The sequence below is a fragment of the Pristiophorus japonicus genome, chromosome 6 (assembly GCF_044704955.1).
Source record: "Pristiophorus japonicus isolate sPriJap1 chromosome 6, sPriJap1.hap1, whole genome shotgun sequence".
NCBI lineage: Eukaryota > Metazoa > Chordata > Chondrichthyes > Pristiophoridae > Pristiophorus > Pristiophorus japonicus.
The window spans coordinates 139572183-139600036 of NC_091982.1; the positions used below are offsets into that span (position 1 = coordinate 139572183).

At 45.9% G+C, this 27854-nt stretch overlaps 1 protein-coding gene across 1 annotated transcript in view; it reads left to right on the forward strand.

Moving 5' to 3' along the window:
* The first annotated feature begins 18763 nt into the window (after positions 1 to 18763).
* The window catches only part of ky (kyphoscoliosis peptidase), an 80668-nt gene continuing 71577 nt past the window's right edge, over positions 18764 to 27854 (forward strand). The window contains exons 1-3 of the mRNA XM_070884018.1: positions 18764 to 18857; positions 22155 to 22223; positions 27620 to 27673. Of these exons, the coding sequence (XP_070740119.1) occupies positions 18764 to 18857; positions 22155 to 22223; positions 27620 to 27673 (217 nt within the window). The remainder of the gene's footprint in view (positions 18858 to 22154; positions 22224 to 27619; positions 27674 to 27854) is intronic.

Below are 27854 nucleotides of genomic sequence, written 5' to 3' on the forward strand. Positions count from 1 at the left end.
TGTACAAAGAAGGTTTTGGGTTTTATTCAAGAAAGCAAATAACACAAATACACTCCAATAAAACTGTGAAATCTTACAAAACAGTTCTAAACAATGGGGAATACTTTATTACAGGTAATAAACACAACAGAAATACCTCCCACCTCCCACTCACTCTCTAACTAGATCAAACTCTATGGCTCCAGGGATTCATGCTCACCAGGTCCTTTCCTTTGACAGTTCGGGCTGTTTCGCGGTTTCGGGGTTTGTTGGTTACAGCCGGTTTGGCTTGCCATACCCCGGACGTTGTAGAAGATCTCTGCTGCGTATTGAAGCCACTTGGGTCGAGTTCTTTTCTCCGATGTTGCAATGTTTCTTCCTATGTTTTCTCACCGTGTGCTCTCGATCTTGCTGTTCCGAAGTGCTTGGTCAGAATAGAGATACGATAGGCCCTTAATTATACTCTGTGCGGCACCTTAATCTTTGCGCCAAATCTAACATTTATTTTGTTTAAGTTTTACTGCCCAGCTAACTGAAACTTGATTATCTTGCTGTTGGGGAGGAGTTAAACTAATATTGCAGGTGGATGGGAACCTATGCAGGGAGACAGAGGGAGACAAAAATGAGGCAAAAGCAAAAGACAGAAAGGAGATGAGGAAAAGTGGAGGGCAGAGAAACCCAAGGCAAAGAACAAAAAGGGCCACTGTACAGCAAAATTCTAGAAGGACAAAGGGTGTTAAAAAAGCAAGCCTGAAGGCTTTGTGTCTTAATGCAAGGAGTATCCGCAATAAGGTGGATGAATTAACTGTGCAAATAGATGTTAACAAATATGATGTGATTGGGATTACGGAGACGTGGCTCCAGGATGATCAGGGCTGGGAACTCAACATCCAGGGATATTCAACATTCAGGAAGGATAGAATAAAAGGAAAAGGAGGTGGGGTAGCATTGCTGGTTAAAGAGGAGATTAATGCAATAGTTAGGAAAGACATTAGCTTGGATGATGTGGAATCTATATGGGTAGAGCTGCAGAACACTAAAGGGCAAAAATCGTTAGTGGGAGTTGTGTACAGACCTCCAAACAGTAGTAGTGATGTTGGGGAGGGCATCAAACAGGAAATTAGGAGTGCATGCAATAAAGGTGCAGCAGTTATAATGGGTGACTTTAATATGCACATAGATTGGGCTAGCCAAACTGGAAGCAATACGGTGGAGGAGGATTTCCTGGAATGCATAAGGGATGGTTTTCTAGACCAATATGTCGAGGAACCAACTAGGGGGGAGGCCATCTTAGACTGGATGTTGTGTAATGAGAGAGGATTAATTAGCAATCTCATTGTGCGAGGCCCCTTGGGGAAGAGTGACCATAATATGGTGGAATTCTGCATTAGGATGGAGAATGAAACAGTTAATTCAGAGACCATGGTCCAGAATTTAAAGAAGGGTAACTTTGAAGGTATGAGGCATGAATTGGCTAAGATAGATTGGCTAATGATACTTAAGGGGTTGACTGTGGATGGGCAATGGCAGAAATTTAGAGACCGCATGGATGAATTACAACAATTGTACATTCCTGTCCGGCGTAAAAATAAAAAAGGGAAGGTGGCTCAACCGTGGCTATCTAGGGAAATCAGGGATAGTATTAAAGCCAAGGAAATGGCATACAAATTGGCCAGAAATAGCAGCGAACCTGGGGACTGGGAGAAATTTAGAACTCAGCAGAGGAGGACAAAGGGTTTGATTAGGGCAGGGAAAATGGAGTACGAGAAGAAGCTTGCAGGGAACATTAAGGCGGATTGCAAAAGTTTCTATCGGTATGTAAAGAGAAAAAGGTTAGTGAAGACAAACGTAGGTCCCCTGCAGTCAGAATCAGGGGAAGTCATAACGGGGAACAAAGAAATGGCAGACCAATTGAACAAGTACTTTGGTTCAGTATTCACTAAGGAGGACACAAACAACCTTCCGGATATAAAAGTGGTCAGAGGGTCTATTAAGGAGGAGGAACTGAGGGAAATCTTTATTAGTCGGGAAATTGTGTTGGGGAAATTGATGGGATTGAAGGCCGATAAATCCCCAGGGCCTGATGGACTGCATCCCAGAGTACTTAAGGAAGTGGCCTTGGAAATAGCGGATGCATTGACAGTCATTTTCCAACATTCCATTGACTCTGGATCAGTTCCTATCGAGTGGAGGGTAGCCAATGTAACCCCACTTTTTAAAAAAGGAGGGAGAGAGAAAGCAGGGAATTATAGACCGGTCAGCTTGACCTCAGTAGTGGGTAAAATGATGGAATCAATTTATTAAGGATGTCATAGCAGCGCATTTGGAAAATGGTGACATGATAGGTCCAAGTCAGCATGGATTTGTGAAAGGGAGATCATGCTTGACAAATCTTCTGGAATTTTTTGAGGATGTTTCCAATAAAGTGGACAAAGGAGCACCAGTTGATGTGGTATATTTGGACTTTCAGAAGGCTTTCGACAAGGTCCCACACAGGAGATTAATGTGCAAAGTTAAAGCACATGGGATTGGGGGTAGTGTGCTGACGTGGATTGAGAACTGGTTGTCAGACAGGAAGCAAAGAGTAGGAGTAAATGGGTACTTTTCGGAATGGCAGGCAGTGACTAGTGGGGTACCGCAGGGTTCTGTGCTGGGGCCCCAGCTGTTTACATTGTACATTAATGATTTAGACGAGGGGATTAAATGTAGTATCTCCAAATTTGCGGATGACACTAAGTTGGGTGGCAGTGTGAGCTGCGAGGAGGATGCTATGAGGCTACAGAGTGACTTGGATAGGTTAGGTGAGTGGGCAAATGCGTGGCAGATGAAGTATAATGTGGATAAATGTGAGGTTATCCACTTTGGTGGTAAAAACAGAGAGACAGACTATTATCTGAATGGTGACAGATTAGGAAAAGGGAAGGTGCAACGAGACCTGGGTGTCATGGTACATCAGTCATTGAAGGTTGGCATGCAGGTACAGCAGGCGGTTAAGAAATCAAATGGCATGTTGGCCTTCATAGCGAGGGGATTTGAGTACAGGGGCAGGGAGGTGTTGCTACAGTTGTACAGGGCCTTGGTGAGGCCACACCTGGAGTATTGTGTACAGTTTTGGTCTCCTAACCTGAGGAAGGACATTCTTGCTATTGAGGGAGTGCAGCGAAGATTCACCAGACTGATTCCCGGGATGGTGGGACTGACCTATCAAGAAAGACTGGATCAACTGGGCTTGTATTCACTGGAGTTCAGAAGAGTGAGAGGGGACCTCATAGAAACGTTTAAAATTCTGACGGGTTTGGACAGGTTGGATGCAGGAAGAATGTTCCCAATGTTGGGGAAGTCCAGAACCAGGGGTCACAGTCTAAGGATAAGGGGTAAGCTATTTAGGACCGAGATAAGGAGAAACGTCTTCACCCAGAGAGTGGTGAACCTGTGGAATTCTCTACCACAGGAAGTAGTTGAGGCCAATTCACTAAATATATTCAAAAGGGAGTTAGATGAAGTCCTTACTACTCGGGGGATCAAGGGGTATGGCGTGAAAGCAGGAAGTGGGTACTGAAGTTTCATGTTCAGCCATGAACTCATTGAATGGCGGTGCAGGCTAGAAGGGCTGAATGGCCTGCTCCTGCACCTATTTTCTATGTTTCTATGTTTCTATCAACGAGTGTTTTAATCTGACGTTGATAGACTTTTCTAAGCTGACGAGCTCTTGTCAGTTGTTGAAATTATCCTTTGGTTTCGAGTTGCAATTGTTAAAGTTAGGTTCTGGTGTTGAGTTGTCTGCCTGGGTCTGAGCTTTCTATGCAGGCCGGAAAGGTGATTAGCATTATGCATGTGTTGGATGGGTTCTGTGTTTGGACTAAAACTCTCCTTCCTTGGGTCAATTGTTGAAATGTAAATGTCTTCTAGGGGGCAGGTTTGAGGGTAAACAGTTCCCCAGACAATTTGATTAGCTCCAATATCCAAACGGGCTTTTCAGAGGTGGAACCCACCCCTGGTCTTATAGCCCTTTTCACACATACCCAACATGCACCTTTTTAAAATCCCAAACATGGTTAAAACTCGTAGATTTCTTCCATCTACATTTTAGGATCCCAAATTTTCCGCTTAATAGTCCCAAATCGAATTTCCTTTTCAGTGAGTCCCACTGGGGGGTGAGGGGGGTTTCCGTGAATTTTGGAATCTCACAGTCCCCCATTTGACACTCTACGCCAGAGTGTCATCCTGAATGAACAAAATTCCTGATTCCCGATTCCCGAGAGCCAACCTTCCCCTGTAATTTACCTAGCTAAACCTAAACGTACATTCCCCTTTGAAATATATTGCTGTTAACAGATAAATTCTGTTATAAGTTATATTACAGCAGAGAGGTGGTCCATTACTCCAGTTTCACAAAAATACACAGTAAAACACACATAGTACAAGCTGTTTAACACGTGACCTGCATTTTTACAGCAGGTGGAATCTAAACCGGACCTCACCGGGTGACTGCAGTTTTTCTGCAGTGTCCTATATATTTTGTGTTTCCCTCCCTGATACAATCCTTAAGTTCAGCTCGGGCTTGTCCAGCACCCTCTGGTGCCGGGACCGATGACAGCTTCCATTCTGTAGGGGTGCTGGGTCTGTCAGCTTGCCTTCCTGACCAGAGCGGTTGCGAGTCGCTCCCACTCCCTGGTTCTCGAGCCTGGATTTATTAATCAGGGTGTGATAAAGTGCAGCAGACAACTGCTTTGTACAAAGAAGGTTTTGGGTTTTATTCAAGAAAGCAAATAACTCAAATACACTCCAATAAAACTGTAAAATCTTACAAAACAGTTCTAACAATGGGGAATACTTTATTACAAGTAATAAACACAACAGAAATACCTCCCACCTCCCACTCACTCTCTAACTAGATCAAACTCTAGGGCTCCAGGGATTCATGCTCACCAGGTCCTTTCCTTTGACAGTTAGGGCTGTTTCGCGGTTTCGGGGTTCGTTGGTTACAGCCAGTTTGGCTTGCCGTACCCCGGACGTTGTAGAAGATCTCTGCTGCATATTGAAGCCAGTTGGGTCGAGTTCTTTTCTCCGATGTTGCAATGTTTCTTCCTGCGTTTTCTCGCCGTATGCTCTCGATCTTGTTGTTCCGAAGTGCTTGGTCAGAATAGAGATCGCTCTCTTGGTATGATAGGCCCTTAATTATACTCTGAGAGGCTCCTTAATCTTTGCACCAAATCTAATGTTTCTTTTGTTTAAGTTTTGCTGCCCAGCTAACTGAAACTTGATTATCAACATGTGTTTTAATCTGGTGTTGATAGACTTTTCTGAGCTGACGAGCTCTTGTCAATTGTTGAAATTATCCTTTGGTTTCAAGTCGCAATTGTTAAAGTTAGTTACTGGTGTTGAGTTGTCTGCCTGGGTCTGAGCTTTCTATGCAGGACGGAAAGGTGATTAGCATTATGCATGTGTTGGATGGGTTCTGTGCTTGGACTAAAACTCTCCTTCCTTGGGTCAATTGTTGAAATGTAAATGTCTTCTAGGGGGCAGGTTTGAGGGTAAACAGTTCCCCAGACAATTTGATTAGCTCCAATATCCAAACGGGCTTTTCAGAGGTGGAACCCACACCTGTCTTGCAGCCCTTTTCACACATACCCAACATGCACCTTTTTAAAATCCCAATCTTGGTTAAAACTCGTAGATTTCTTCCATCTGTATTTTAGGATCCCAAACTTTCTGCTTAATAGTCCCAAATCGAATTTCCTTTTCAGTGAGTCCAAACACTGGGGGGTTTCCACGAATTGTGGAATCTTACAGGCCTCCATTTGACACTCTTCACCACAGAGTGTCATCCTAAGTGAACAAAATTCCTGATTCCCGAGAGCCAACCTTCCCCTGTAATTTACCTAGCTAAACCCAAACGGACATTCCCCTTTGAGATGTATTGCTGTTTACAGGTAAATTCTGTTATAACTTACATTATAGCATAGAGGGGGTCCAACGCCCCTCCAATTCTCCAGTTTCACAAAAATACACAGTAAAACACTCATAGTACAAACTATTTAACACTTGATCTCTGCGTTTTTACAGCAGGTGGAACCTAAACCGGACCTCACCGGGTGACTGCAGTTTTTCTGCAGTGTCCTATATATTTTGTGTTTCCCTCCCTGATACAATCCTTAAGTTCAGCTCGGGCTTGTCCAGCACCCTCTGGTGCCGGGACCGATGACAGCTTCCATTCTGTAGGGGTGCTGGGTCTGTCAGCTTGCCTTCCTGACCAGAGCGGTTGCGAGTCGCTCCCACTCCCTGGTTCTCGAGCCTGGATTTATTAATCAGGGTGTGATAAAGTGCAGCAGACAACTGTTTTGTACAAAAAAGGTTTGGGTTTTATTCAAGAAAGCAAATAACACAAATACACTCCAATAAAACTGTAAAATCTTACAAAACAGTTCTAAACAATGGGGAACACTTTATTACAGGTAATAAACACAACAGAAATACCTCCCACCTCCCACTCACTCTCTAACTAGATCAAACTCTAGGGCTCCACGGATTCATGCTCACCAGGTCCTTTGATCTTATTGAATGGCGGTGCAGGCTCGAAGGGCCAAATGGCCTAACCCTGCACCTATTTTCTATGTTTCTATGTTTCCTTTGACAGCTAGGGCTGTTTTGCGTTTCGGGGTTCTTTGGTTATAGCCGGTTTGCCTTGCTGTACCCCCAGACGTAGCTTCCTGTGTGGAAGCTACAGATTTCCTTCTAGGACGCCCTCGACCAGCTTTATCCCTGGAAGGGCCGGCTGGAGACTGGTCAGCACCCTCCTGGGAGGGTTCAGTCGGCCTTTGCTCAGCCTTGGAGGCAATGGCGGAGTGGCAGGTCTGGATTCGGGAATGGTGTGATCCTGAGGGAGCATATCATCAGGAGCCTGCATCACTCTCCGGGGGCAGCACATCAACACCGGCACCAATCTGAGGGAGCTCAGGTCGGTGCTGTGGCGCCACACTGGAAGGTCCCCCATGGCCGGCGATGGACCCAGTCGCGAAGACAACACCGAGGTGTCAGGTGACATCCAGCTGAGGCTGCATGAGAGCAGACACAGTCTCAAGGCCACCAGAGATGACAGCAGTAAGACGCTTCGTGGCCTGTTGCCCAGAGTGCATAAGAGCATTCTGAGCTTCCAGGGCCGCGGCCATCCTCTCCAAACCAGCACCGATACGCTGGTTCACTTGTGCCTGTGCTGTAACGGCAGCTACCATATCACCATCACAGCTGGATCCGCACGGTCACTCTGGGACTCCACCTGCTGCACACAGGCAATGATGGGCTCCATGGTGTGCGCAGAGCTGTCGACTATTCGGCAGGCGGACTCCTCCACACTGCTCACCACTTCCGACAGCCTGTCCGGCACCCTTGCCACTGCCCCCAACAACTGGGAATGCATGGCTTCCACCCTTCTTTCATAAGCCCCAACATCGATGGGCTTGTCTGAGTCCTCCTCAGCAGAACTCCCGTGCGGACTCACCTGAGAGCCCATACCCAAGGTTCCCTCTGCCCGTCACCATGCTGCAACCCGCTAGGCCCCGGTGCAACACCCAGTGCAGAACCCTCTGCTATAACAAATAGATCGGATCGCGTATTCCCGATATCGGAGCCGGCGCGTGTGAGTGGAAGCAGCGACATGCTGCTGCCAGCAGTGTCCCCCTCGTCCTCTGCCTTCATCTGAGTTGACTTCAACGGATGGAGAGGGCTTAAGAGTCATCGAGGCTCGAGCCCCCAACGTCCTCTAGGGTGTCAGGATCTCCATGGCTTTCAAAGCAGTCGTCCAGGCCTCGCCTCCCAGTCTCCATGACATCCTCTCCCTGGCCTCGGCTGCCAGTGCCTTCAAGGTTGTCATCCTGCATTGCCCTCCCACTCGCACCAGCGCCAGGACCCTCTCGTTGGCTGTCATTTGACCTCTGTTACTGCAAGCATAATTGGCACAAGATCTGCCATGGGGGGCTGGGGAATGGAGGCTGCAACTTGCACACTTTAAGGAAAGGTACAGTAGGCGCTGGCGCTTTCAGGGGGAGGTAGCATTAAAGAAGGGGCTCACTTACCCACGCTGTCCACAGTACTGGAGGCCACAGGGAAGGCAGCATGTGTGCCCACTAGCGCCTCGACCCTCTCCTCCAAAGGTGTCAGGATCTGAAGCTCAGCCTCGCCAGCACCAGTCCTCCTCCGCTCCATTCGGTTGTGCACAACCTTGGCCTGCAAAACAAAGAATGCCGCTGAGAGCAGTGTCATGAGGCTTCAGTGTGTGTCTCTGACATGCAGCTGTAACTGTGACATGAAAAGGAGCCTCCATTGCGAGAACACATACACACCTATATATATATATACAGGCCTCAACAGTGAAATTCTGCTTCAGTGACTATATAGTGAAGGTGGGAACTAAGGATGAAGGACAGGCTCGCAGATGGAAGGTCTGCAGTTGGTGCAACAGGTACTCACTTTCATCAGACTGATGATGGTGGTCTGGTTATGAATGGAGGTCCCCGAGACCTCCACAGCGATCTCTCTCCAGGCATTGGTGAAGACCTTGCGCCCCAGTCTGCCTGTGTCGGGGTACAGAACTCGGCTCCTTCCCTTCACAGCCTGCATCAGTGTCTCCACTTCTGCATCTGAAAAACGGGTTACCCTCCTCGCTACAGCTGCAGCAGCCATGGCCTTCATTCAAACGCCTTCCCTCCTCAGGGCCTAGCTGCAAACCCGGGCCTTTAAGAAGGCCAGGGAGCAGCTGGCTCATTAAGACCAAATCAAGAGCAGGTGAATTTCCCCGTGCAAACTCCGCCCCAAGCTCCCCACCCACACCGCTGCAAAGTGCCGATTCCCGCCGGCCAATAACTGGCTGCCATTTTTTGGGGAAAAATCGCTGAATTTTGGTCGGATGGATGCCGCAATCATTGTAGCAGTAATGGCAGCCAACGAGGGGTATGTGCACCACATTTTGGACAGGATTTCATCCTCTGTGTCCGTAATAAAACAGGGGAGCTGGAGATAATCATACATTTCGAGGAACCAGGCATAGTTGGGATTACTGAGAAATGGCTACAGAAAATACAGGACTTAAAATTAAACATTCCAGGGTATAACATGTTTAGAAAAGATAGAGAGGGAAAAAGGGAAGGCGGAATAACTGTACTTATTAGGGATAACATAATGGCAGTGGAAAAAAGTGACGCAGCTATCAGCAAGACAGAAATAGAATCCACGTGGATAGAGCTAAAAGATAATAAAGGATCAATCACACTAAGTGAGGTGAAGGAAGAAATATGCAGTCAAATTAGGGAAATAAGTAAAAAACATAGATTAATAATCATGGGGGATCTCAACTACCCCAATATTAATTGGGCAGAAGAGGTAGGTAAAGGGGATAAGGGAATGGAGTTCCTGCAATGTGCACAGGACTCCTTTCTAACTCAATATGTTGAAAAATGCTGGAGTCCATTATTAAGGAAATAGTAGCAGGACATTTAGAAAATCAGAATACAGCCAAGCAGAGTCAGCATGGATTTATGAAAGGGAAATAATGTTTGACAAAATTGCTGGAGTTCGTTGAGGATGTAATACATAAAAGTATACTGCACAAGATAAGAGCTCACGAGGTTGGAGGTAATATATTAGCATGGATAGAGGATTGGTGAACTAACATAAAACAGACAGTCAGGATAAATGGGCCATTTTCAGGTTGGCAAACTGTAACTAGTGGGTGCCAGTGCTGGGGCTTCAACTATTTACACTCGATATTAATGACTTGGATGAAGGGATCGAGCGTAATGTAGTCAAATTTTCTGATGATACAAAGATAGGTGGGAAAGCAAATTGTGAGGAGGATGCAAAGAATCTGCAAAAGGATACAGACAGGCTCAGTGAGTGGGCAAAGATTTGGCAGGTGGAGTATAATGTGGGAAAATATGAGGTTATGCGCTTTGGTAGGAAAAATAAAAAAGCAAATTATTATTTAAATGGGCAGAGATTACAAAATGCTGCAGTACAGAAGGATCTGGGGGTCGTTGTACATGAAAAACAAAAAGTTAGCATGCAGGTACAGCAAGTAATTTGGAAGGTAAATGAAATGTTGGTCTTTATTGCAAGGGTGATGGAGTATAAAAGTAGGGAAGTCCTGCTACAGCTGTACAGGGTATTGGTGAAACCACACCTGTAATACTGCGTACAGTTTTGGTCTCCTTATTTAAGCAGGGATATATTTGCATTGGAAGCAGTTCAGAGCAGGTACACCAGGTTGATTCCTGAGATGAAGGGGTTATCTTATAAAGAAAGGTTGAGCAGTTTGGGCCTATAGTCATTTGAGTTTAGAAGAATGAGAGGTGATCTTATTGAAACATATAATATTCTGACGGGGCTTGACAGGGTAGATGCAGAGAGGATATTTCGCCTCATGGAGGAATCTAGAACGAGGGGACATAGTTTCATAACAAGAGGTCACCCATTTAAAATGGAGATGAGGAGGAATTTCTTCTCTCAGAGGGTCGTGAATCTTTGGAATTCTCTGTCCCAGAGAGTTGTGGAGGCTGGGTCATTGAATATATTTAAGGTGGAAATAGACAGATTTTTGAATGTTAAGGGTAATGGGGAGCGGGCAGGGAAGTGGAGTTCTTTGAGGATGTATGAGCAAGGTGGATAATGGGGAACCAGTAGATGTTGTGTATTTAGATCAGATCAGATCAGCCATGATCTTATTGAATGGCGGAGCAGGCTCGAGGGACCAAATGGCCTACTTCTGCTCCTATTTCTTATGTTCTTCTGTAAAAAGCCCAACAAAGGAGGATTTGCTATTGGATCTAGAAATGGGGAATGAACCAGAGCAGATAAGAGAAGTAAAAGTAGGGGAACATCATATTACGCTTTAAGATGATAATTGAGAAGGAAATAAGTATGATGGAAACCAGGGTAATAGCTTGGAGAAAAGTTGATTTTGAAGGGCTGAAAATAGAACTTTGAAAAATAAAATGAGCAACAATATTGGCAAACAAAAGTATCGAATAGCAATGGGAAACATTTAAAACAGTGTTCAACAGAGTGCAGCAAAAATATATTCTGCTAAAAGGAAAGAACAAACTAATCACTAATGAGACTCCATGGATGAATAAAAGCCATAAGGGAACAATTGAGTTTAAGAAAAGAAGCATATATTAAGTTCACAGACAACAGGGGAATGCACAGTAAGGGAGAATATAAAGAGATTAGGAGAGAAGTCAAAAAAACAATTAGGAAGGAAAAGTTGAACTATGAAATTAAAATATCAAGGAACATAAAACAAAATAGTAAAGTATTTTACAGGTACATCAATAAAAAAGGAAGGTTGGGATAGGAATATGGCCATTAAGAAATAACAGGATAATACTGTGGTAACGATAGAGAGATGGCAGAAATATTAAACAATTATTTCGCTTTGGTATTTACCAGGGAGATAGAACAGGTGTACATGACATTGAATGATTAGTAATAAAATAAGTGCATTTAAAATTTTAAAAAGGGGATACATTAAATAAATGAATCAAACTCATGGGGGTGGAAATTTGGTCGCGCCTCTGTTGCAGCGTTAATCCAGGCGGTGCGGTAAATTTTGCGCTGGGAAATGGTTTGTGCTTCCAGCCACAAAATTCTAGCTGGGCCCTGAGTGTGGGGCGGAGTGCTAAGGGAGGTGATACACACCTCCCTCAGGGCACTAGGGCAACTGAAAATCCCGAGGTAAACAGCCGGCCACGGAGCGCCCTGAGAGAGGCTTCTTTCTCTGCATTCTGACACTCAGCTCGAAGTCTTGAATCGTACTGCTTATTTCACGGAACATCTTCGGATGCTGCTTGATGACATCATCTTTCATGCAAATTTTGTTTCTACATGAAAAATCTCATTCAGTGATCCCAACCAATTTCTACCTGTCAACGCAGGCTTGTCTCCTGCCAATACTATGAGAGACAAGCTTTGAAACTGATCCTTGTATTTCACTGGTACAGTGATACATTCTACAACAGGGATTTTCTCTCTTGAGTAGCCTCGTGGCTCTATCTTCGACTTCTTCAGTGAAAAATCATGCAACTTGTTGAGATATAGTGATTCCGGTACTACGTTCACGGATGCACCAATTTCAATTTCCATTGGTATCCTGGCTTCTGCAATGTCTACTTGGTTGATGATACTTTGCGAATCGCTGTTAGATACCCTCAGCTGACAAGGTAAATCCAAAATCAAGTAAAGGGATTGTCAACCACTTCCTTCTGATTGCTTCGTTTTTCATCCCACAAACAAAGTGATCACACAATGCTCATTTCCAAATGCAAGTTTCTGAAAGTTTCCGAAATGACAGTGCATGGATAGCTTTTTTAAAGCTACAATGTAGTCACTGACACTCTCATCATTTAATTGATTTCGTATTCCAAAACGATAACTTTCAGCAATTTCCAGGGGCTCAGGACTGTAATGCTGTTCTAATCTCCATCAGTGGTGTGTCCTTCGGCTTGACAGGAATAAGCACATTTTTTAGGGTTTCATGCACCTCTCGGCCTGCTTCAGGCAAGAAAATAGACTGTTTTCTTTCTAAAAGCATCCGGCTATGGTTTTCATCATTGGAGACTTTGACAATACTATTTGCACTGAAAGATATTTCTAGCCGCTCCACATATGCTCAGAAAGTCTCTCGGTTGCAATGGAACTCACCCAAGCACCCTATTATTCCCACATGCATGGCTCTATGGATTCTGGTAACATCAACAGTTCAGCCAAGCGTGCTTGTAATTTACCTTGGATTTTTAGCTGTTCTCAAAGTCTCTCTGTCGGTTGGCTGGATCATCCACCAACAAAAATTACAGCTAGAGAATCCAGAAGTCCTATCCTCGTCACCAATGTGATATATTCTTACTATATCACTGAGAAACACACTCCACCAGATGGCTCTTAACAGGAACTGTGATCACATGACCTTGCCACATGATCCTTTATTATTTACATCATTCGTTGTAGTACATCAGTAGTCCACTAGGTGGAGCAGTAGTCTACTAGGAGGAGCGCTATTACATATCTTATATAGATGGCCTCAAGTTTAGCTGTTCCCCACAAGTGGAAACATTCTCTCTGTATCCACTCTATCAAAACGTTTCATAATTTTAAAGTCCTCTATTAGATCACCCCTTAGCCTTCTTTTTTCAAAAGAAAAGAGACCCAGCCTGTTCATCCTTTCCTGATATGTACACCCTCGCATTTCTGATATCATCCTTGTAATTCTTCTCTGCACCCTCTCCAGTGCCTCTATATCCTTTTTATAATATGTTGACCAGAACTGTACACACTACTCCAAGTGTGGTCTAACCAAAGTTCGATACAGGTTTAGCATAACTTTTCTATTTTTCAATTCTATACCTCTAGAAATAAACCCGTGTGCTTGGTGTGCTTTTATTTTACGGCCTTGCTAACCTGTGTCGCAACTTTTAGTGATTTGTGTATTTGTACTCCGAGATCCCTTTGTTCCTCTACCCCACCCAGACTCTCACCCTCCAAGTAATAAGTGACCTCCCTATTCTTCCTACCAAAATGTAATACCACACATTTATCTGTGTTGAACTTCATTTGCCAATTCTATGCCCATTCTGCAAGTTCATTAAAGTCCTCCTGTAATTTGTTGCTGTCCTTCTCAGTATTGCCAATCCCCCCCAATCAGTAAACAAGAAACCACCATCAGTACCATTACAGCCATGGCCTCCCAGGGTGTGGCAAAGGTTACATGTAGACTTTGCTGAGCGAGAAGGACAACAATTGTTCATTGTGGTTGATAGCCATTCAAAATGAGTAGAGGTGTTTCCGATGCGGAAAATAATAACAAGTAAAACACTAGATAATTTGCAAAGATTGTTTTCTTCATATGGCCTCCCGGAAGAAATTGTGTCTGATAATGGGCTACAATTTTGTTCAGAAGAATTTGCATAGTTCATGAGCAGACACGGTGTGAAATATACAAAGTTCCACCGTACCACGCTGCTTCAAATGGTGTCGCAGAGTGCAGAGTACAATTGTAAAACGTGCCCTCATCAAGCAAATGTTGAATCCGAATCCAAAGAAACAGCAGTTGTCAGTGGATCACAACCTAACATACTTTCTAATTACTTAGTGTAAAAGTCCTCATACATCTACTGGTAGAACACCAACAGAGTTGTTTCTCAAACAACAGCCACGAACCACGTTATTGTTGTTAAAGCCAAACTTGGCACAGTCAGTAGAAGAGAAACAATCAAGACAAAAAGCGAATCATGATAGAAATAGAGTAAGAGAGAGAAGTGTGAAATAGAATCAGAAGGTGAGAGTGAAGAACCATCACCATAAATGGTTAAATTGGTTATCAGGAAGAGTAGTGAAGATATGTGGTCCTCGCATATATTTGGTCAAGATGTTTGATTATGGAAAGGTTAGGTTTGTTCACATTGATCATATTTTACCTACAGATGTGGAAGGAGTTGAAAGTTGGAATGATTTGCTTATTTCTGACTCATCAGATAGTCTTGTTACAAGTAGAGTACCAGTAGCGTCGCGGCCTAGCCCAGCAGTCTGTGCGGCCCCTGGCCTGTGAGCACCATCAGAGCAAGCCGGGGAGCGGAGGAGCAGCGTGGCAGTGTACCACTCCAGGGAGCAGCACATGCTGGAGCAGGAGAGCAACAGCAGTGAAGAGTGATGTCATCAAGGTCAGGTCGGTGATTGGAGCGTGGGCGGGTACATCAGGAGCGGCGAGATCAGGGCGAAGGAGCGGCGAGAGACTATAGAGGGACATGATCGGGGCCCAGGAGAGGCGCGAGTTTGGGGCCCAAAAGAGCCGAGGGCCCAGGGGCAGCACGGGCCAGCCCACACTGCGATATGTGTGCGCACTCGGTCTGTGCAGCAGAGCAGGTCTCCAGTTGTCTTGGTTAACCCTTGCCACTGGACCAAGACCTAGCTCTGTCAAGCCCGTGTGGTGGCTGGTGTGCAACGGCCACCACACGTTAAAAAATCCAAGCACAGGCATCTTCCACCCTTCAAAATTTAGCTCGGATCTGGAATTTTAGGTCCATCATTGAAACACCTGTGAACTTTTTGACGTGGAAGCAAGTCATCCTCGATTCGAGGGACTACCTATGATGATGATGATTATGATGAGTAGCAAATCCTACATCAGATGTACTAGAAACAAGTCCAAGAGAAAGTCAGAATTTAAGTCCGAGTCCAAGTCAGGCAGACAAACAGTCTGAAGTTTGGAAAGTTCCGTTCAAGATCGAAGGTATCCTCTTCGAAATAGAAAACCAGTGGTTAAGTTTGATTTGTAATATGGAAGAATAAGTCCACATATTTTGTTGTCTATAACCATGCAAGTTATGTATGATGATTATTTTGTTATGATTACTTCTTCATTAAGGAGGGAGAAGTGTAATAAAGTTCCAACTAGTGGATTACTCCTCACCTAGTGGTACACTGATGTACTGCAACTACTGATATAATTAATAAAGGATCATGTGGCAAGGTCACATGATGACAGTTCCTGTTAAGAGCCATCTTGTAGAGTGTGGTTGTTAGTGATGTTGTAAGAATATATCACAAGATAGTCATCAAGAAATCCAATCGGGAATTCAGAAGAAACTTCTTTACCCAGAGAATGGAACTCGCTACCACAGGGAGTGGTTGAAGCGAATAGTATCGATGCATTTAAGGGGGAGGCTAGACAAGCATATGAAGGAGAAGGGAATAGAGGGTTACGCTGATAGATTTAGATGAGGAAAGATGGGAGGAGGCTCGAGTGGAGCATAAACGACGGCATGGACTGGTTGGGCCAAATGGCCTGTTTCTGTGCTGTATATCTGATGTACTCCTGTGTAATCCTGTTAATGATGATGCATTGGTTGTGTTTTTCCCTCGCACTGATTCCAATGTCAGCTTACTAATACGAGATTAAAACTCGTTACAGGAAAGCCTCAACAAAAAAGCGATGTGGAAGGTGACTCGTATCAAAGCTCGACTTCCTCAGAAGAAACAGGTAATAAAATTTGCTACATTCTGGATTAATTGTATAGTCAGCTGACATTGCAGTGGTGTCAGTTAGTGAAGAGCTATAGACTGAAGCTTATTATTTCCCTGTCCTTTCATTTAAATGCTCTTTAGACCAACCCTGAATAATAATGGGTCGAATAGTGCAGCCTCTCCAGGTGTGCACGATGTGCACACGCACCCAAAGAGGCCTCGCAAATAGCGGTTCTCGATGCGCGATGCACATGGGGCAAGAATCAAAATTTGCACGCATGCCCGGGAGAAGGACATTCGCGGAGCAAAGTGAGCTGGATTTTCAGCTTTCCTGGTTTCGGGGTGATAACGGCGGTGGGGTGGGAAAGTTACCGACCGAGAATAATCATTAAGTTTGGGCATCTGGGCCCTACATCAGGGAGGCGTTGTACAACTCTCGGCGCAAGGATGGGAAACTCCCGAGCTAAAGAGCCAGCCAGAGAGGGCTCCGAGATAGTCCTGGGGGCGGGCGGGCGGGGGGATCTAAAAATATACAAAAACATTCCTAAACATTGCCCACGCCACTGCAACAGAAATCACATGAAAATATAAAACAAGAAACACTCACACTTACTTTTAGAGTCCATTACCTTCCTCTCTGTCGCTGGCTATGTCGGACTGCCCTGATTTCCCAAGCGGTCATTGTGGGGCGCACTTCTGGATCGGCCAAGACTCAAAACTCGCGTCGGTGTTACAACCAGGGGTGTTGCACACCGGGCGCAGCTCTTCCCGCTGGTGCTGCTCCGCGCTGCCGCTAAACCGGAACAGAGGATCGCGGTGGGGTGCTGGAGAACCTCACCGCCGCCTTTCACACTGCTCCGGGGCCAAACCCGCAGCGCCAATGGTGTTAGGTAACGTATAAGATTCTGACGGGACTGGACAGGTTAGATGCGGGAAGAATGTTACCGATGTTGGGGAAGTCCAGAACCAGGGGACATAGTCTTACGATAAGGGGTAGGCCATTTAGGACTGAGATGAGGAGAAACTTCTTCACTCAGAGAGTTGTTAACCTGTGGAATTCCCTGCTGCAGAGAGTTGTTGATGCCAGTTCATTGGATATATTCAAGAGGGAGTTAGATATGGCCCTTACGGCTAAAGGGATCAAGGGGTATGGAGAGAAAGCAGGAAAGGGGTAGTGAGGGAATGATCAGCCATGATCTCATTGAATGGCAGTGCAGGCTCGAAGGGCCGAATGGCCTACTCCTGCACCTATTTTTCTATGTTTCTATGTTTCTTTGTTTCTGTATAAGTAGGCAGGGGAGCAGTGATATCGGAGGAGACAGACCAGCAGTGACAGAATGAGTTGGACAAAATATGTAAATGAGTTGAACAATAGTGGATAAACTTAGGAGCGAAACATGTGTGACACACACACACTCTATGAATGGCGTTGACATATCCAAAAGGAGGTCTATTAGGACCTAGGAGTCTTAATAGACCCAACATCAAGACGTTCAACCAACTCAGAGCAGCACTCAACAAAGCCAATAGGAAGTTAAACTACATTGAGCCGAAACTGTAGAGTCTGGGGATAATACTCTACAGGGCTCTGGATAGACCTCACCTTCAGTACTGTGTCCAGATCTGGGCACCAAGACACAAAGAAGATTTTCTAGCCTTTGAGACAATGCAGAGAATGAATTAAGAGTGAGCTAATAGCCTTTACTAAAGTAAGTATCTTGTGATGTTATGTCCATGCAATAACCTGGCTGCAGTAACTCAATGGTTGCCTTCTAACAAACACTCATGCTACGTTGCCAATTCCAATGTCACTGTATAAATTTGAGAATAAAATGGTGTACAGAAATGGAAGCCATGAAAGGATATGCAAATAGCTGGGAGCCCGAGTCAAACCTTGGATAAGAAGAAACCTGTCTTGGATTTTAAAGGTAATGGAGATTAATTTCTCGCATGGGTTTATGGGGGCGAGGAGGTTAATTGTACAGTCAGCTGCCATTAGAATATTATACTGCAATTGCCAGATATAACAAACATTCCAAGTGTGACCGCACTTAGAATCCTGTGTATGGTGCTCGCCGCCGCAATGCAGAAAGGATACTGCAGCTATTGAGAGGATGGAGAAGAAAGCAAGCAGAATGATTGAAGGGATGGAGGGATTGGATTATGAGGCCTATGACATTAATTGGGCATGTTGTCACTGGAGAAGAGCTGGTTGAGAGGCGATGTGATTGCGATAGATGATGACCTGCTTGTCCCGAACAGTGGAACCAGGGGGCATGGCCTGCGCTTAAAGGCAGGGGTAAGTTCAAAACTAATCTGCGCAAGCAATGGGTTCCATGTTAGTGCCTCCCCACCACCCCCTCCCCCCTTCCCCCCCACCCATCCCAAACGACAATCTCTTGCCCGATGTGCAGCTTAAATTATCAAGCTTGTGAAAACTGACACTAACCCATCGCAAACGCATCTATTTCTGTTTTAGGGGCGGGCAAGTAACTCGCTCTGGAGAGGTAGGTCCGTGATTAGAATATTTAACTGATGCGCCTATCCTGACATTTTGGCAGTGATTTGAAACGAATGTCTCTTTCCCAGGGTACGGGAAACACATCAGTAAAAACGAGGCGAGATTGAGCAGCATTTCATGGGGTGAGTTAAGAGTCAGGAGACCTGAGGTTAATGAAGGCACAGTGCTCACAGCTGCCTCCTCAGTTCCTGCAGAAAGGGTTAGGTGAGGGTGCTTGTTGTACAGTTTGGAGATGATCACACGCTGAATATCAGGATGGGTGGCATCACGGCGGCTTCAGAATGGACTTCGGGCACGGAAGGCAATCGGCATCAGCAGCAGCGAGGTCGAGCTGTGGGGGGAGCTGTAGGTGGGCAACGGTGAGGGGCAACGGTGAGGGGGGCAACAGTGAGGGGGCAACAGAGAGGGGGTAAGGGTGAGGGGACAACAGTGAGGGGGCAACAGTGAGAGGGCAACAGTGAGAGGGGCAATGGTGAGGGGGCAACATTGAGGGGCAACGGTGAGGGGGTAACAGTGAGGGGGCAACAGAGAGGGGGCAACAGTGAGAGGGCAACAGTGAGAGGGCAACAGTGAGAGGGGCAACGGTGAGGGGGGTAACAGTGAGGGGCAACGGTGAGGGGGCAACGGTGAGGGGGCTAATAGTGAGGGGCAACGGTGAGTGGGGTAACAGTGAGGGGCAACGGTGAGGGGGCAACGGTGAGGGGGCTAATAGTGAGGGGCAATGGTGAGGGGGCAATGGTGAGGGGGCAACTGTGAGGGGGCAACGGCGAGGGCGGTAACAGAGAGGGGGCAACAGTGAGAGGGCAACAGTGAGAGGGGCAATGGTGAGAGGGGCAATGGTGAGAGGGGCAATGGTGAGAGGGGCAACAGTGAGAGGGGCAACGGTGAGAGGGGCAATGGTGAGGGGGCAACATTGAGGGGCAACGGTGAGGGGGGTAACAGTGAGGGACAACAGTGAGGGGCAACGATGAGGGGCGGCAGTGAGGGGGGCAACAGTGAGGGGGGCAACGGTGAGGGGCAACGGTGAGGGGGCAACGGCGAGGGGGGTAACAGTGAGGGGCAATGGTGAGGGGCGACGGTGAGGGGGGTAGCAGTGAGGGGCAACAGTGAGGGGTGACGGTGAGGGGCGACGGTGAGGGGGGTAACAGTGAGGGGCAACAGTGAGGGGCAACGGTGAGGGGGGTAACAGTGAGGGACAACAGTGAGGGGCAACGGTGAGGGGCGGCAGTGAGGGGGGCAACAGTGAGGGGGGCAACGGTGAGGGGCAACGGTGAGGGGCAACGGTGAGGTGGCAACAGTGAGGGGGCAACAGTGAGGGGGCAACAGTGAGGGGACAACAGTGAGGAGGGGGCAACAGTGAGGGGGGGGCAACAGTGAGGGGGGGGCAACAGTGAGGGGGGGCAATGATGAGGGAGGTAACAGTGAGGGGGTGACAGTGAGGGGTAACAGTGAGGGGGGCAATGGTGAGGGGGGCAATGGTGAGGGGGTGACAGAGAGGTCGTGTCCACAGGAGGCACTACCCATCGAACAGGGTGTACAAACAGAGGTTCAGCTTCCTCAACCTCTCGGAAGAGCAGTGCTTCCAGGGGTTGAGATCATCACGTCAGTTAGTTGCAGACATCTGCTCCCTGCGGCCTTGCATTACCAATGGCTGAGAAAGTCATCACCACCTTCAAACTTTTTGCCGCTGGTTCCTTCCAATTTCAAAATTCTCATCCTTATTTACAAATCCCTCCATGGCCCTCACCCCTCCCTATCTCTGTAATCTCCTCCAGCCCCATAACCCCCCAAAATGTCTGTGCTCCTCTAATTCTGCCCTCCTGAGCATCCCTGATTATAATCGCTCAACCATCGGTGGCCGTGCCTTCTGTTGCCTGGGCCCCAAGCTCTGGAACTCCCTCCCTAAACCTCTCCGCTTCTCTACCTCTCTTTCCTCCTTTAAGATGCTCCTTAAAACCTTCCTCTTTGACCAAGCTTTTGGTCACCTGCACTAATTTCTACTTATCTGGCTCGGTGTAAAATTTATTTGTTTTGTCTTAAAACACTCCTGTGAAGCACCTTAGGACATTTTACTATGTTAAAGGCGCTATATAAATACAAGTTGCTGTTGTCTGGGAGCTGCCATGATGCTTTCAGACTGCAACAGCCCAACATCCCCGACCTGTTCATACCTGGAAGTACCCTTAAAGGGTGACTGTTCGGCGACAAGGATACCTCCTTCAAACCGAGCTGATGATACCTCTGAGGAACCCGACCAATTAACCTAAGGAGCACGACAACCACAGCCACATGACAACCAGATGCGTCATCCAAAAACCATTGGCATGGTCAAGATATGGTCAGATCTGGAGGCGCCCTTCAATGCTCGCCAGCGAGGGTCCCTTGGATAATCATGGTGTGCTGCGTTCTGCACAACATAGCACTACGGAGAGGACCACAGGTGGAGCAGTAAAAAGCCACATATCACTCATCATCTGATGGTGATTCCGATGGCGAGGAGGAGAAAAATGAAGATAGGGCACTCAACGCCAGACCAACCACAGAAATTCCTGTTTCGGATGCCTGGGATGCCATAATAGTTTGACTTTTCTTCAGTTAGTCACTCACACTGGACTACACCCCCACCCAGCCACCCACCCCACCAGACTGCTGCCCTCTCCACTTAGAGAGGAGTCAGGGGGCCTGAGGGAAAGCCACAGAAAATTGAGCTTTCCAGCTGGGAATGGAAGTGTGTGAGAGGTGAGCTTAGAGAGATTTATTAGATAGTTCAGTGAATGGAGAAGGTAGATCTGGAACCAGACTGTGAGGATGGAACAATAGCGACACTGGTGCAATCCAGTAAAAGGTAAATCTAGAAATGATACCGGGAAATTCATCTTCACACAATGAATGATCAACACATGGAATAAACTTCGATAGAGTGCATGAGCTGAAAATACCGGCAATCACGGAGTTGAGGGGGTTGACTTATGTGGAAAGGTTGAATAGGTTGGGCCTCTACTCATTGGAATTCAGAAGAATAAGAGGTGATCTTATCGAAATGTATAAGATAATGAGGGGGCTTGATAAGGTGGATGCAGAGAGGATGTTTTCACTGATGGGGGAGACTAGAACTAGAGGGCACAATCTTAGAATAAGGGGCCGCCCATTTAAAACTAAGATGAGGAGGAATTTCTTCTCTCAGAGGGTTGTGGATCTGTGGAATTTGCTGCCTCAGAGAGCTGTGGAAGCTGGAACATTGAATAAATTTAAAACAGAGATAGACAGTTTCTTAACCAATAAGGGAATAAGAGGTTATGGGGAGCAGGCAGGGAAGTGGAGCTGAGTCCATGATCAGATCAGAAGTGATTGTATTAAATGGTGGAGCAGGGTCAAGGGGAAGTATGGCTCACTCCTGCTCCTAAGTCTTATGTTCTTATGTTCTAAAGCAATTGGGAGCTACAATGGGGGGATTCAGGATGTCTGGATGAATGACTTAATTAGGAACTGATGGACTTTCCCAAAGTAAGTATCTTTTGATCATGTGATGTTATGACAATGCAATAATCTTGTTGTGAGGACTGATTGGTTGCCTTCTAATAGACGCACACTAAATACTCCCAATTACAATATCACTGTATAATTATGTCAATAAACCTTTATACAGGAAAGCAATCAAAGGAAAAAATCCAGGGAGATGTCTTGGACCACAAGGAACCTGCCTTGGATACTAAAGGTAACGGAGGTTAACCTTTCACATGGTTTTATCGCGGGGTGGGGGTGGGTTAATTGTACAGTCAGATGTTGTTAGAATATTATACTGCAACTACCAGATGTAGCAAATGATCGAAGTTTGAATACTCGCTTACATTACCGTGTACAGTTCTGCTCATCACAGTACAGAACGGATATACAGTAGCAGCTATTGAGAGGATAGAGAAAAAAGCAAGCAGAATGATTGAGGAGATCGAGAAATTGGATTAGGAAAACTTCATCTTCTTCTGTACGGTAGTAGCAAAGCTAATCAAACGTCAATATCTAAGCCAGATATCCAGGCCAAAGCTTCCGGTCCAGTGTAACAGTGTGGATATTGATACGTCCTTACTACACAGTATAAATGCACACGAGGCCCATGCTTGAGAGAAGGTCAGTCTGTGACCTGTCCTTTATTCCTTAGCACTCAAGTGATGAAGGTGGGTGGAGCTTCCCCTTTTATACCTGAAGGTCCAGGTTAGAAGTGTCTCCCACCTAGTGGTCATTGTTCTCACAGTGTACAACTTAGGTCAGATTATGCGGGTTACAATGCTGGTTGAATACATGACAGATATCTTGTCGACTGTCTGTGAATTCCCTGAGGACAGTGCTCAATGATGTGCTCCAGGGTCTGCTTGGGAGCTCCACAGTTGCATGATGGGGATGCTTTAATCTTCCACCTGTGGAGAAGGTGGCAGCATCGACCATGAGAACTAATTATGTACATTAGGCATGTTCTCACTGGGAAAGAGCTGGTTGAAAGGTTCTACGATTAACGGGACTGGATAATGGAGATTGTGACCAGCTGTTTGACCGTACCTAGAGCAATACAACCAGAGGACAGGATCTGTGCTTGAACGGGGGTAAATTGAAATCGAATCTGCGGAAACGATGGCCCCAATATTTACAGGGGGGCAGGGAGGGAGTGGGACTACATTTAGCGGCAGGAACCCCGGAAATACAGGGAACGCAGAGGTCCTAACGAATTTAAGGGCAGCACCTCATTTTAATTTTATTTTCTCCATTTCCCGCCCAATAGCCGGCCGGTTTGAGAGGCTGGCTGGCTATTGGTTGGGGAGGTTTGTAGTGGAAGGCTCCTGCTGGGTCGAGAGCGCAGAGAGGGAGGGAGAGAATTTGGGGGTTGCCGGGGGGCAGGGAAGAGGGAACATGAAAGGATGGATCACAGACGGGGAGCAAGGATCGGAATCGGATTGCAGGGGGGATTGGATTATGTGGAGGCAGATCACGGAAAGTTGACTTTTTGGGGGGGGGGGGTGGAGGGCAGGGGGACTGGGGTGGGGAGAAGCACACATGCTCCTCCTGGCCCACAAGCAATGCTGGAAAAGCATTTACCTGCTGGATCTGACAGCTCTCGCCTCCTTTCAGCTTTTGGTTTTCCCGAGCCCCGGGAATCCCGGCCTGCAGCCGTTAAATCCACATGGCTGCTAAAATCTGAGGCATGCAGCCTCATTTAAATATTGGGCCATAAATTGCGGCCTCTCTGGGCCCGTACGGTGTGCGCAAGGACCCGAAGAGGCCTCGCAAGGTGCTGGCATTCGCAAATGGTCAAAATGTCTTTTGACAGATCGTACGCATCCCCGGGAGAAGGGCCTTTGTGGGTGGAGATTTGGGCTATTTGCCCAACTCCTGTCCAGCTAATGTCCTTCAAACTCTTACGTCTGGTAAAACAGTGGGATAGCTTACTTTTACCAGCGTGTTTTAAAATATAGAAAAATTAACTTTTAATCACAAATTTTTATATTAAAAACCTTGTAAGTTAAGGTACAGTAAGTTTATTTTTAACCCTATTAAAAAATATTTTAAAAATTCAAAATAGTTTTTTTTTCTAAAACATTTAATTAAACGCAATTTCAATTAATTTTAAATATGTGAGGTTTTTTTATTTATTGTGTTATGTTTCTGTGTTTTCGGGGGTATTCCCATTGATAATAATGGGAGCCCGTACAAACAGAGCTCCCATTGTCAATGAGAAAACTCCATGTTGATTGGTAGTCCAGGCCCACATGATTCCAGGTAGCACGTACGTTCCTGGGATGTGTGAACCCATACGCTGGGCAACGACTGAAGGCCTCGGACCGCAAGTCTATGTTCCTCCGGGACCACCAGGTATTTTCGGGAAAAAAAATTCGGTTTGAGGCGTCCGCCCGCAGGAAGCCCCCGACTGCAATTTCTGGGCCAATATAATTACTGTAGAGAACAGGCTACTTTCCCACCTCCAACCCGCCCCAGTTAAACGGGAAGTGGACAAGATCGTGGTGGCTTCGGGATCGGTTTGTACTATTTTGAAGAATTTAACCCCTGCCCATAATGGGGGTTTAAAACTTCCCCCAATATTTCAGTGAGTAAGTTATGTCGTCGTATCGTGAGACGACCAGGATGGTAGAGGGAGAACTAGCTGGACCTGCATCCAGCAATCACTATGTTCAGAAGTGAAGCTGCATTGTATCAGTCCAAGAGTTCACATCTCATTAGACCAACCTGTCATTACAAACGCTGCTGTCCAAGCCCAAAATGTGAGGAGCCAAATCAGGAACAGGCTGTTTTAGATCTAGTATTGTGTAATGAGACAGGGTTACTTATAGTGCCACATAATAAATCACATGATTTCGGGTGGGGTGAAGGGTATATGTTGTGATACACAGGGCATCGCAATTGTGTGGGACAGGCTCAATGGACCAGAGAGTCTTTACCTGTCCGCCATTGTTCGTATATTCGTATGTAATAGACGCCAGCAAAGTTGAAGCCCATGGAATAAAAGGGACAGCGGCAGCATGGATACGGAATTGTCTCAGTGACAGGAATCAGAGAGTAGTGGTGAACGGTTGTTTATCGGACTGGAGGAAGGTATACAGTGGTGTTCCCCAGGGGTCGGTACTGGGACCACTACTTTTCTTGATATATATTCATGACTTGGATGTGGGTGTACAGGGCAAAATTTCAAAATTTGCAGATGAAACAAAACTTGGAAGTATAATGAACAGTAAGGAGAAGAGGACATAGGCAGGCTGGTGGGTTGGGCTGACACGTGGCAGATGAAGTTTAACGCAGAAAAGTGTAAAGTGATATATTTTGGTAGGAAGAACGAGGAGAGGCAATATAAACTAAAGGTACAATCCTAAAGCGGGTGCAGGAACAGAGAGACCTGGGGGTATACGTGCACAAATCATTGAAGGTAGCAGGGCAGGTTGAGAAAATGGTTAAAAGAGCTTACGGGATCCTGGGCTTCATAAATAGAGGCATAGAGTACAAAAGCAAGGAAGTTATGATGAACCTTAATCATAGAATCATAGAATTTTACGGCACAGAAGGAGGCCATTCAGCCCATCGTTCCCATGCCGGCCAAAAAAGAGCTATCCAGCCTAATCCCACACCCCAGCTCTTGGTCCGTAGCCCTGTAGGTTACAGCACTTCAAGTGCACTTCCAAGTACTTTTTAAATGTGGTGAGGGTTTCTGCCTCTACCACCCTTTCAGGCAGTGAGTTCCAGACCCCCACCACATTTAAAAAAAGTTCTCAACACCCCTCAAATACTTCTACCAATTATTTTAAATCTATGCCCCCTGGTTGTTGACCCCTCTGCTGAGGGGAATAGGTTCTTCCGATCCACTCAATCTAGGCCCCTCATAATTTTATACACCTCAATAAGGTCTCCCCTCAGCCTCATCTGTTCTAAAGAAAACAACCTCAGCCTATCCAATCTTTCTTCATGGCTAAAATTCTCCAGTCCTGGTAACATCCTTGCAAATCTCCAATGTACCCTCTCTGGTGCAATCACATCTTTCCTGTAATTTGGTGACCAGAACTCTACACTCTAGCTGTGGCCTAACCAGTGTTTTATACAGTTCAAGCATAACCTCCCTGCTCTTATATTCTATGCCCAGGCTAATAAAGGCAAGCATTCCGTATGCCTTTATACCTGGCCTGCTACCTTCAGGGAACTGTGGACAAGCACTCCAAGGTCCCTTTGTTCATCTGCCGTGCGGCTCTTTGTCAGCCGGCGCAGACACGATGGGCTGAAATGACCTCCTTCTGCGCTGTAGATTGCTATGTTTCTATGTTTCACTCCTGCTCTTCCCGACCAGGATTGCTCCCAGGGGCTGAGGCCGCCTCATTGCAGCTACCGGGAATCCAGAGCCTTGGAATCCCCGGCCACCTGCAGTAAAACCTGCAAAGCAGGTTAAAGTAGAGGCTAAAGGACTCAATTAAGTTGTCAACCTATCTCCTACCAGTGGGTTAGCTGTCCACCCCTCGTGCGGCCTGAGTAATAGGTGAAACTGGGCGAGTTGATGGTGGGTTGGGTTTGTGTTTTGGATTTTTACAACTTTCACTTCCACCCATCCCCCACCCACTCCTCCAACCCACCTGTTTTCTTCCTGTGAAAATTCCGACTGTTGTAACTGTCTTCACCGTAGGAAACACAATGAACCAGAAATTCTGGGGAAACCCAGGGGCTAATGAGAATGTGAAGCTTAAAGTAATGAATATTAGTAAAGAAAAAGTACTGGAAAAATTAATGGGACTAAAAGCCGACAAATCTACTGGAATTGATGGCCCACACCCATGGGTTTTGAAAGAGGTAGCTACAAAGGTAGTGGACGCATTGGTTTTGATCTTCCAAAATTCCCTAGATCCTAGAATATTGCCAGTGGATTGCAATGTAACAAATGCAAGAAAGGAAGGAACGAGAGCCAGTTAGCCTTATATCAGCTGGAAAAATGCAGGAATACATTATTGGGGATGTGGTAACAGGGCACTTGGAAAATCAATTTTCATTAGGCAGAGTCAACATGGTTTTATGAAAGTGAAATCATGATTGACAAATCTATTAGAATTTTTTGAGGTTGTAACTAGCAGGGTGGTTGAGGGGGAAATCAGTGGATGTGGTATGTTTTGATTTTCAGAAGGCATTCGATAAGATTTCAGATGGCATACTACACAAGAGGTTGTTACACAAGATTAGGGCTCATGGGATTGTGGGTAATATATTAACAAAGATTGAGGATTGGTTAACAGACATAAAACAGAGAGCAGGAATAATCGGTGGCCGTGCCTTCTGTTGCCTGGGACCTAAGCACTGGAACTCCCTCCCTAAACCTCTCCCCTCTTTACCTCTCTTTTCTCTTTCAAGATGCTCCTTAAAACATACTTCTTTGAACAAGCTTTTGGTCACCTGTGCTAATTTCTACTTATGTGGCTCGGTGTCAAATTTTCATCGCATAATACTCCTGTGAAGTACCTTGGGACGTTTCACTAAGTTAAAGGCACTATATAAATACACGTTGTTGTTGTTGTTGTAAATACTATCAGTCTTATTTAACAGGAATTCTTAATCTGAACTGATGATTAAAACCTTTCACAGAAAAACCAGTAATCAAGAAAGTAGTTGAACCTGTGCCGGATGACAAAGAGAAAGGTTTGGTATATTTAGCTTTCATACAATTCTCTTCATAAAGCAGACTGACTTTCATTAAAATTAACGTTGTTCGTACCAACCTTATAATAAATATCCCTGCTAACGTTATGCTACAGTTAAGCTACAGTTGTATCAAGCTCTGGTCAGACACCACCTCGAGCACTGTGTTCAGTTCTGGGCC